Source organism: Molossus molossus, unplaced genomic scaffold (assembly GCF_014108415.1).
Source record: "Molossus molossus isolate mMolMol1 unplaced genomic scaffold, mMolMol1.p scaffold_m16_p_8, whole genome shotgun sequence".
NCBI classification, from domain to species: Eukaryota; Metazoa; Chordata; class Mammalia; order Chiroptera; family Molossidae; genus Molossus; species Molossus molossus.
The window spans coordinates 36586585-36598653 of record NW_023425402.1 but is presented as its reverse complement, the minus strand read 5'-3'; the positions used below and the strand labels follow the sequence as shown (position 1 = coordinate 36598653).

At 34.3% G+C, this 12069-nt stretch overlaps 1 protein-coding gene across 1 annotated transcript in view; it reads right to left on the bottom strand.

Annotated features, from left to right (window-relative positions):
* Positions 1 to 12069, bottom strand: part of RIMS1 (regulating synaptic membrane exocytosis 1) — a 428918-nt gene that overhangs the window by 58856 nt on the left and 357993 nt on the right. The window contains exon 23 of the mRNA XM_036248759.1: positions 7914 to 8080. Within this exon, the coding sequence (XP_036104652.1) occupies positions 7914 to 8080 (167 nt within the window). The remainder of the gene's footprint in view (positions 1 to 7913; positions 8081 to 12069) is intronic.

The window sequence follows — 12069 nt, the reverse complement described above, 5'->3', positions numbered from 1 at the left end:
TGTTTTTCATTTTGTACTGGTTATATGAAGACTCTGGTACTTTATGTCAGCATGTACCTTATGCATCACTAAATTTATTACAGCACCCTTATCGCTGCTGAGAGAACTGACGATGGACAGGACATGGACAACAAAGCTGGGGACAAGGCAGGGAGGGAGAGGGAGGTGGGAATCAGTGGGGGGAAAAGGAGAAACACCTGTAACAAAAATAAATAAAGTAATTAATTAATTTAAAAATCAAACAAATATCTCATCTTTCTTCTTTGATACCTCTTCTCGCCCTGGCCAGTTTGGCTCAGCGGTTAGAGCGTCGGCCTGTGGTCCGGAGAGACCCGGGTTTGGTTCCCGCTAAGGGCACGTACTTCGGTTGCAGTTTGTCCCCGGCCCTGGTTGGTCGTGCGGGTGGCAGCCACTCGATGTGTCCCTTCACGTCGATGTTTCTCTCTCTCTCTCCCTTCCTCTCTCTCCCTCCCACTCTATCTGTACCAAAATGGAAAAATATCCTCGGGTGAGGATAAAAAAATAAAAAATAAAAAATAAAAAAGATACCTCTTCTCCTTCTGGCTACTGACTTTTTGCAGAAGAATTTCCTCAAGGAGCTGTCTGTATGTTGTCTCTTCCAACCTTCCTCTGAACTGATCTGAATCAGGCTTTTTCCTACCATTTCAACTGCCTCTTACAAAGTCATCAATGACACCACCTAGCAAAATCCTATTGTTTCTTAGTCCCTATCCTTTTGACCTCTCAATACACTGTGTATTTGACAAAGTATTTGATTCTTTTGGTCTTAAAATATGTTATTTGTGGACTTAGTGTGTCACTGAAAGGACCTTTATCCTCGTTAGTGACTAAATACTGGAGTTCTTCAGCCCTTTGACCATATTCTTCCATGTGAGACTAACTCTCTACACGTCTCCTCTAGTCCTAAGCTTTACGTGCTATGTGCGGCCAGTTCCAACTGTTTTTCTGCACCTCTTGTACTCAGCCCTGAACTCCAGATCCATATACCTAGCTGCCAACTGACAGCCCTGAACTCAAAAATAATGAGTTCAGCCCAAACAAAAAATTGTCCCTCTCTAGTCTTCCACACCACACTAACGACACCCCCTCATCCAAAGGCTCAGAATAATAATTACCTGCATTTAGTTAAGAAAAAAATTTTCTAAACTTAGAAGTAAGACCAAAAAACACACAAAACAAAACATGTTGTCTTACCTTTTAATGCCATGCCTCAGCATTATTTAACAAGCCTACCTAAGAGTTATTTGACTCTCTAGGGGAATGTAACATTTTTTATTTACTCTTCTAATAATAATGGTCCAAATATTTTACAACTCTGTAAAGTTAGATGCTAACTAGCATAAAATGGACAAAGAACAAATGATTACTATTAGAGAGAATCACGACAAAGGTTAAGGACCTAGAGAACATAATTCCGTGAATCTAACTCAATAATATGATTCCTTCAGCATTCCTCCCCTCCAAGGACTATATACGTATGTGGACAAAGACATGAGTTTCCTGGATCTTCTTTGAAACCACTTTGTCTTCTTGTTGGTTTTCTCTCTAGTGAGTAAAACTTCAGCATGTGCTAACTATTTTTCTTATAATTACGCTTTAATTTTGAGAATTATGTATTGATAATGTTGTAGGTCCCATCAAAATGCCCACATGGAATCCCTGCGGAAGCCAATCCAATGGTACTGCCCAGGCAGACCACGGACCCTGCGCTGCCTTTTCCTGGCTGCCAAATCGATTATCAATGCTGATAGAACGTGTTTCTGTGTTTGCTTTTTATTTTTTATAAAATTTTTTGATTAAACATTTTTAATATTGACACTATTGAAAATGCTCCCCTCCCTTTTTTTGCCTAGCTCCACCACTTCCCCCTCCCCTCCCTTGGCCTTCACCACTCTACTGTCTCTGTCCACAGGTACTTTAGCTAATCTCTTCACATTCTTTATCTGACTCTAGTTTTCTATGTTTGTTTGTTTCCATTTTGGTAAAATTGGCTCTTGCTTTGCTTGTGATAATAATACATTCCTCACTAGTAGCAGCAATGACAGGGAATCTCTGCAGATAAAATCTATTGGGGGGCAGGCAGCAGGGATGTATTGAAAGTTGGGCGGCAGATGACAGAATATCTCTAGTTGTTAGTCTTTATGTGTGTCGGTGTCCTACCAAATGCTCACATCACTCAAAAAAATGTCCCGTGCACACTGAAAGAAGAACCTCCCTTTGAAGTCTGGGCTCAGGTTTTTGTCTTAATGTTGGTCCCATGGCTGAGTTGTAAAACCGAAGATACCAGTTCTCTTTGCAGGTTTAAAAATAATCTTTTCAGTTAGTGATAAAAATGTCTTACTTTCTGTGCAGATAGAAATTAAATTCTAAGGTATCTTAAATTTAATAGAGCTCTTGTTCTGATTGATCTATACAGATAAACAAGTACTTACTGAATTTCAATACAGAAAACAAATTCCCAGAGAAAAAAGAAACTGAAGAATTTTAATATCAGAATCTAAACCTACAATCAAAGTGAATTCTTGGAAATATCAAACTAGTTTGACACATTTGGCTTCAAAACAGGTTTATGAAAACCATAATGAGAAGCAATTTCACACATAGTAGGATAGCTATAAAAAGAGAATAATAAGTGTTGATGAAAACCTAGTGAAATTGAAACCCTCATACATTGCTGGTGGGAATCTAAAATTATGCAACCAATTTGGAAAGCAATTTGTCAATTTAGTTAAACATAGTTTAAATAAGCCTGGAATTACCATGACTCGGTAATTCCATTAAAAACTTAAATATAGAGTTAACATATGACCCAGCAACTCCATTCCTAGGTACATATTCCAGAAAACTGAAAACATATCCATACACTCACATATGACTAGTTAACATTATTAAAACTAGTTAAAAAGAGGAAACAACAAAAATGCTCATCAAGATAAATAGAGAAACAAAATGTGTCATATCCACACAATGGAATATTATCAACCATAAAAATGGATGAACATAGATGAAGTTGGAAACATTATACTATATGAAAGATAACAGATACAAAATGCTCCATATTATGTAATTCCATTGAAATAAAATGTCCCAAAGTCAAATCCATAGAGACAATGTATATTTGTGGTTGCCAGGGGCTAGAGGACCGGAAATGGGGAATGACTGCTACTGGGTATGGGTTTCTTTTAGGGGAAGGTAAAACTGTTCTGGAATTAGACAGTTGTGATGGTTGCACAACTAATTGCAAATATGCCTAAAACCACAAAATTGTATAATTTCACATACTGAATTGTATGATATGTAAATTACATCTCAGATATAAGGCAAAGAGAGTAAAACACAGAGTTTGAGTGCATGAGCACTGAATTCAAAAGATGTATTCCACAGTTTATCATTTAAGGAGGTGGTTATCTCCTAGTTTCATCATAAAGTTTGTAGTCTCATTCTCATGAAATGTGGGTAGTTTTCACTTGGTAATTAAAGAGGAATAAAAATATCTGTTCTTTATAATCTTCAGTCAGTGATCATAAATTCTACTTAGAAAGTAAAATTAATGACTTGACTCATTTGAACATGCTTTCTCGATGGGAGTGATATGCTCCCAAAGGGTGTTAACTTGTTCTTGGTGGAGGTAGGAGAGGTAAAAAGATCTTAGATAATACAACAGCTTGTAGTCCTCAAACAGCCACAGTATATACAGTGTATCTGTGATATTAAAATGTCATGTAGAGAGGTCAGTTTGGAAAAGAATATCTGAAAAGTAAAATGATTGAGAAACAACGCATTTGAAGGAGGATTGGGGGAAAGTTAAAAATTGTAATGGCTTCTAGTTTTTTGATTTGAGAACTATGTGAATAATGGGGTGGGAAAATATAATTACTCTGTTCAAATACTAAATAAGCCAATATTTTAAATATTTGTTCTATGAAATGTTTTAGGGATGAAATGACTATAAATGGTCAGTTAAATATACATATATCATCTATATCTATATTTATATCTATATCTATATCATCTATATCTATATCTATCTATATCTATATCTCCTCATATATTTCCAGTGTATTCTAAATGCAATTAAATATATGTATACATGCAAACACACACAACATACAACAAAAGCTGGTGCACAATATTCAGTGAAAACCAAAACATTAGAATCTAATCTCTCATATTTATGAACCATAAAACCGTATAAATGAATCATAAATGGTAAAGTCACAAAACTGAAGATGGATACACACAAATGATTTCTTGATATATCTGCTGTTCTGGTTTACAAAGGAACAAAGAAGACAACTAATTATTTTGGATGATTTAGATAACTTAGAAAATATTTCCACTATTTAGAGGACACTGGTATACATGACCTCTCAAGAATCCATCAAGGTCTCTGTTTTCTTGATTCTCCGTTCTGGATATGTAGTATGTATTCAATTAGAAAATTTTAATTAATACACACTTGATTATTGTGTCTATGTTTAAGATGACTAGTTGAAATTTTCTGAAACGGCACTCAAGAATAGTATATATATATGTCCCTATAAAAAAAAAAAAAAAAAAGCATTCTAGAATGAAATAACTTTGGTATATATTGGAATAAACAAAGATGAACCTTAAAAACAATAATGTGTACTGTGAATCACTAACAGGAAAATGCAGTAGGCAGTGTTTGGAAAACATTCTATACATTATATAGGTCTACACATTATATAGAAGGCTGCACACTGTTCATTTCAGATGAGCTTATCTCAAAACTTTCTTAGTTCATAATACACTTGGGATTTTAAGCACCTATATACTATGATTTTATATAACATGAGTCATATGGGTTCTTTCTATAGTCTTGGTTGACATTTTAGGGTACTGAACATTGTCTTTGGTGAATTCTATAATGTCTTCTAAATCCTTTTCTGCTGTCCAGAATAAAATTCACCCAAGGCAATGTTCAATAAAACATTTCTTGTGTCATAGGATGATTTGAACAAAGACATAGAGGGAACCAGAATATAAAAATACATTTTAAACTTTTAAATAGATTATAATTTCCTTGAGTATGTGGCCTAGATATTATATTTTAATGTAGTCTTGGCAAATAATGAAGTCCTTACCTATCACAGAAACTCAAAAGTTTCCTGCTACTTACTATGATATATAAATATATTCTATCATAATTGATCAGACTTCTTCATCTCTTAACCATGAACAGAATTTAAAAACCTATGTAGATGTTATTTACTAAAAAGACGAGAAGAAATGTTGAGAAGCAGTGATACACTGAGAACCACTGTTCCTCACAGCATTAGCTATGGGACAGGAACCTCTGAGGGCCAAAGGGCCCGCGACCCTCACTGCAGCTCAGTGAGACACAGTATGTTCACAGTGATGTCACTTTGTTCTCTTTGTTTTGTCCTTTTTCCTGTTCATCCCAAACCTCTCAAATTTTTTTTTTTTTTTTTTTTTTTTATCCTCACCCGAGGATATTTTTCCATTTTTTGTACAGATAGAGTGGGAGGGAGAGAGAGGAAGGGAGAGAGAGAGAGAAACATCGACGTGAAGGGACACATCGAGTGGCTGCCACCCGCACGACCAACCAGGGCCGGGGACAAACTGCAACCGAAGTACGTGCCCTTAGCGGGAACCGAACCCGGGTCTCTCCGGACCGCAGGCCGACGCTCTAACCGCTGAGCCAAACTGGCCAGGGCCCAAACCTCTCAGATTTTTAACGACATGGTTGATGGTGGATGTGTGTGTGTTTGTGTGTGGGGGTGCCTGTGAAGATATTTTAAGAAGAATGTATGTGAAAAGATAACTTGATTCTGATCTGCTCTTCCCACATCTCACTCCTTCCTCTCTATTCTTCCTAAGTATTCTAAGAATCAAATATGTACCACATATGGAAAATCGCTGACCTCAAGCAACAAGGTTACTAAAGTAACAAGAAAAACATTTTGTTAGCTTAAGGGGAAACCTGTTCAGCCATTAGTTTTAGTGCCTAACGTACATAAAGACAACTCTCAGCTCTTATGGGTTCTCAACTACAGAGAAGAAAAGGGGAGCTGAATGAAATGCCCTGAGAAAATAATGTTTTCACCAAGAAACATCTGTACCATTTTTAGGTCTATCCCTCTCTCCCACCATCTTTACTATATGAGAAAAGTCATGTGAATCAAGGAAACAAAGAATCCTCTATCTTTTGCTTCTTATCGTGGTATAATCACAATTAGTGTTGATCTGTTAAAGGGCATTTTCCCACCAGGTAACATTGACTGCAATGTGCTAACACTTTGTTTCTTCCGATCCACTTTGTATGAAATCCTTGTCCATAGTTGTTGAGCTGTCTAATGTTTCTCTCTTCTTTGATTTTTTTTCTCTCTCAAAAAATCACGTAGTCAAATTTTTCCCAAAGATAAAAATTTGAAAAATCCTCTTCTCTTAAGAGAATGACAATGGACCCACAAAGTATTACAATTGGTTAGTAAAATGAATTCTATGAACTAGTAATAGTTTATGGTATAAAACTCAAGGTACTTGGCTTTATTATGAAAATAAAAATTACCTCAAGATGTATTGTTTACTAATTATTTTAGTAAATTGTTTTTAGTGATTAAAAGTGAAAAAGTCATGTTTAAACCCTACTTACTGATATTCTTGCTAAATATTATACAATAACATATAAGTATTTCAATAAAAAGGAATCTATTAGAATAATGTTCACCCTTGATCCTAAGCAACTCAAATCAACATGCTTCTTTCTTTAGCTCTTTTAATTTTCTTAAATTTTAGAGACTTTATTCTATTAAGAACAGATGCTTAAAACATCAGAAGTAAAGATAAAATATGTTCTATTAATATTTTTGTTAGTTGAAATTGCTCATGTAGATTATCAGAGTATGACATTGTTAACTAACAATAAGGTAATTACTCTCACTTCTCTTCAACAGATGAGCTCACTACAAGGAAATCCAGGAAAAAAAAAAACTTTGGATACATCTCATTGCACATAATGAAAATGTGTGATAATATCAGACTCTAAGAGTATCAAGGATGCAATTGATTCTATTTTGAACATTTATATTTCTTGGGGTTTTCATTAAACCCAAAATTCTATTAATGAAACTTCTGTTTCTATAAACTAGCTAAGAACAAATATAAAATATGACTTGCCCATACTGAGACTGCTTTATTGAATTAAGGTGGCACTTGGACTCCTGAGGTCTTTTCCCTTTCGGCAGGGTAGCTGGCCTTGTAAGAACACAAAAGCACTATTGGTGATTTAAACAACATGTAGATTTCTTACAGCTCACATAATGTAAACTGGGGTGTGCATTTTGTTACCATATCCACTCGATCCTACCTTGAAAGCTGACCAATCACAAACTACAGCCCATGGAGAAAATGCAGCCAGCTTCCTAGTTTTTGGCTTTTTCTTTTTTTGGTAAATAAACATTTTCAGAACATAGCCACAGCTCATTTGTTACATAGCTTTCACACTATAATGCTATTGCTGGTATATGTGACAGACAGTGTTCTGCATAGCCTGAAATATTTACTATCTGTCTCTTTACAGAAGAAGCTTTCTGACATGGGACTAACGGATGCTCTGCAGACTTTATCATATCAGAAAGAAATTCCTGCAAATGTGACTGAGCAATCTCTAAGATTATTTTATGGCTATAGTTATCAGCTATACCTTTCAGAAGATCATATCAAACTGTCAATTGGTGATACTACTCAATAGTTAGTAAATATTCTACCCATTCCACAACTGGTTATTTTAATGAACTGTTAGTGTTTCTGTTTTCTGTTCCTTGACCTAGACTATTTAGCAACTTGGTTGCATTTCTGCAGCATGGGCGAAGACCCCGTCTGTATAAACAGTAATGCCAACTCACCTGATTCTACCCCTGGGGCGCTCAGACTGCTCTGACATGAAGCTCGTGCTGCTGAGGCGCGAGGCACTGCTGGTCCTGGAAATGGCGGACACATCACTGACATCACTATCTGATGATCTGGCAGAGACGTTATCACAGCTTCTGCACTGATCTTTATGTATGTTATACTAAAGATTAAAAACAAGAAAGTGTGAGCGCCAACATCAGACCGTGGGAATAAGAGACATACATGGCGAGGAGAACGACGGCTTAGCCAACACCAGACACAAGTGCACCTTCCTAGACGCAGGTGTGGAATCTAAACCAGTCTAAACACTCATGTAACGCATGATCCCCACTGTGAAACTCCTACAACCTTTGAGTGGTAAGAAATGTTTCTGGAGACTGAATCATAAATTAAACACAAAAATTAAAATTAGGTGGAAAACTCACTGAATTACTTATACATTAAATCTCAAAATTGTATTATTTCTTCTAGTACATCAGTGTCTGTTTTCTTGCTTTTTTTTTCATAATTGCCTATTTTATTCATTTTCTACTCTATCCATGGTGTAGACTGCTTCTATCTGTCTGTGTTTATTTGTTCTTTCTAAAACTATTCAGCTTACCTACATTTCTCCCTATTCTATGCCATAGCACTTTCAAATTTCTTCAAAAAAGAAAATCTCTTTACAGAAAAATGGTTGACACTGACTCTGAGGGGCTATGCCAAAGAGGAGTAAAGCCACGCTTTAAACTTTCTGTTATGGTTTAATTAGACATTTTCAGATTTAAACTACCAACCCAGTGTTTAAAGTTAAGAAAAGGATTCCTATAAAAACTTCATATACACTACAGCTTGTATTTAGATTTGTCGTTGGCATTCATCCTAAGATTTCAGAATCATTAGGTAAAAGGTTAAAACCTGCAACGCTGTCAAAACAGTGAATCTACTCTTCTTTCCACATCACTGTCTCATTGTAACTGATCACACACTGAATAGCTTCATATATTATTTTAATATGTTTTAATTATAAATATAGCGAGCTTATATAATTACATTTAATTTTACAATATCTAATATATAAGTGATTCTCTTATCTTAGGTACTGAAAGGAAAAGATAACTTCATACATAAAATAAAAGATCACAGGTGAAATAAGCAAATGACTAAACACTGAATATTAAGTTTCTTATCAAGCGATTGAATTTTAGATTTATGTGTTAAGGAGTGAAAATACAAAATGTTTGTTAAGCCTTTGGAAAAAATTCATCCATCCTCTGATGCTCCATATTAGATGTTTTTTAATGAATCTAAAGTACTTCAAACACTGTATTTCTAAAAATTTATATAAACAATTGTCTTGCTAAAGTGTATAAAATAAACTGATGCTAAGACCTGGATCTGAACATACATACAAAAAGAAGTATAATACAATATTTAAAAAATATCCTAGAGAAGGGAATCATATTTATTTAACATGACTTAACATCAGATGAGAATAGTTCAAGCCTCAAGTGTTTTAATGTTAGTTTTAATTCTTCATCTCTCATGTGTATGTAATGGGCATGAAAACCATACCACATTTATAAAATAAAATGATCTTTCCAAAGATTTTTCCATAACTGTGTGATTTGTTTGAAAGCCATATGCATGAGCCAAAACAAAATTCATATATATTATATACAGAATTGAGCTACTTATACTTCATGTATGATTTGAAAGTCATATGATTTAATATAATATATTCAAAGTAATGTGATAAGGTTAATCACCAAATTCTGTCATATCTATAGCATGATCCTGACTGACATGATTCATCTCAGTCAAGACTGTTCTTTATTTACAGAATATATGTGATAAAACCTTAATATGCTCTCATAGTAGAACCTGAATTTAATACTTTTACTGGAGTACAAATATAACTCATCTTATTTGCTTTTGAAACTATTTTGCTAAGTAGATATATTACACAATTATTATAATGTTTCCAAACATATTGAAATAATAGCTTGTCCATGACAGAGTACAGAAACTGGGTTCTGATACCATAAAAATCTACCCAGAAGTGGCAAATTTTCTGGTGTGTTGACAACCTGAACAAATGCTCCCTTTCCCTGACAAGTGTCAAAGATAGCACAAGGATATGAGTGTACATGGAACCATTTATCCAGCTAAAGGACTTTTCCTTTTCTATAAGCCATCTCTTCCTTAACCTTTTTGTATATAACTTCTGATATTCCAGCAAAGAGACAAAACAAGGGATTTTTAAAAGGCTGTAGGTCATATTAAATTTTTCTCTATAGGAGTAAAGATTGAGCTGTCATTCTGAAATGAGATCAGTTTTCTTTACATTAGTTATATGAAGGAAATCATACACTTTTATATTCATTTTTTACTCTATGTACTTATTTTCAAAGCCTGTTAAAAGTTTAAATAATAACATGGTCTTTTTATCAAGTATAATTTGTTCAATTTCCTATTTAACAATTAAATATTGTAATGGAAATACATTAATTATATTTTGAGAAACATAGTATCCTCAGGTGGAATGTATACTGATCATACAGCCAGGAAATAAGTCCTTCATGTAGGAGGGACTCTAATTATAGGGCTGCTATTTTTATAAGTAATAATAAACATTCAGCAGCTACCTACAATGCTCATCTCATCAATCTTGGTTGCTGTTTCTGGTTTACAGAATCATACGCACTTTTTAAAAATGTGAGTTCCTAAATGCAAACTCACCCTCCAGTTATGAATTTCAACCCATCATTAAGGCACGCAACTCTGTACAACATCAATGAAAAAATAGCATGGTGTCACATTTCAGGGATACCAAAGTAGTTTTGCGTGTTTTTTCAAAAGCAAAGTTGGTGCTGATTCCTTGCTCAGGATGGATGTTAGGGTCAGTCAGTCTTTTAAAGGAGGTGCCAGGTTTGAAATACCTAAGGAATATTTGTCTGGTAATTCTTGACTCTGAAAAAATGTAGTTCTACTGGTGTTTAGCTATAAATATTTTGAGAATTAAGTAATTTCCAATTTGGCAGAATTTCAACTAAGGTGTATTGCTTCTTCCAAAATGTCAAATGGTTTAAGTTGCTAAAGAAAAAAAAAAAAAAAGTAAAGGAATAAGGTTAAAAAATAAGGGTATATTAAATTTACAATAATGCATGTTCTTATTTATATGAATAAACATGTTTTTATAGAGTAAATTATAAAAAGGTTGGGATAAGGGGATAAAAAATAAAGAATATAATTTCTCAAGTATATGAGAGAGATTTGAAGTAACTGGAAACTAAAAATTTTATTGCAAGCATTAGGCTATAATATGAGTATTAGAATTGTGAAGAGTATTTATCTTTTATTTGATATATAAAATAAAAATCTAATAATTTGTTAATATATCTTATATATTTTTACTATCCTATATTATTATAAGGTTTTTAAAGATAGCATATCTTTGATTTCACATTTCTTGATATAACTTACACTCATTCTATTTATGTAACAGTATAGTATCAATTTCTGCAGTAAGTAAGAGCAACAGTAATATGTTTCAAAGTAATGTTTTTTAAAATAGTAAAATGAGAGGGGAGGAAAGGATGCCGTGTAAAAGAGGGGGAGAAAAGAGAGTATAATAATTGAATTGCATGAGAACTAAAAGCCACAGTAGGGCCGCTGAATAAAACTGGCGTACAGTGTACATTCCAATGATGTAGAAGCAGAGCAAAGGGGCGCCTCAGTTCCAGTTGGGAGTTCTAGGGCTCTTCACTACAGAAAGGCTTTACTGACTTTGGTATTGCCTCCTTTCTTCCGAACCCCAAGTTTTATAAGTAAAACTTGGTAAATAAAAGAGCAGAAACAGAAAATTTATTCTGAAGTATTTTTAAGGTCTAAATTTCTTTGACAGACAACTTGGAATCTTCCAAGCAAGACAAACGTACATCTGATTTATTACAAATATAAGTGTTAGTCGTCGTTTGGACTTCTAGGGAACTTCACTTTGCAGATTTTTTTGATCAACTGATTAATATTAGAGTCCTAGTACAGAATGATTTAGAAAGGCCTTTGATATTTTACCCTGATTCTGTATTTACCTCTTTCTTGCTTCCTATACTGGCCCCACCTCCCCCTGCTGTTGTATTTGACCTCATCCTTTAACAATGCTAAGAA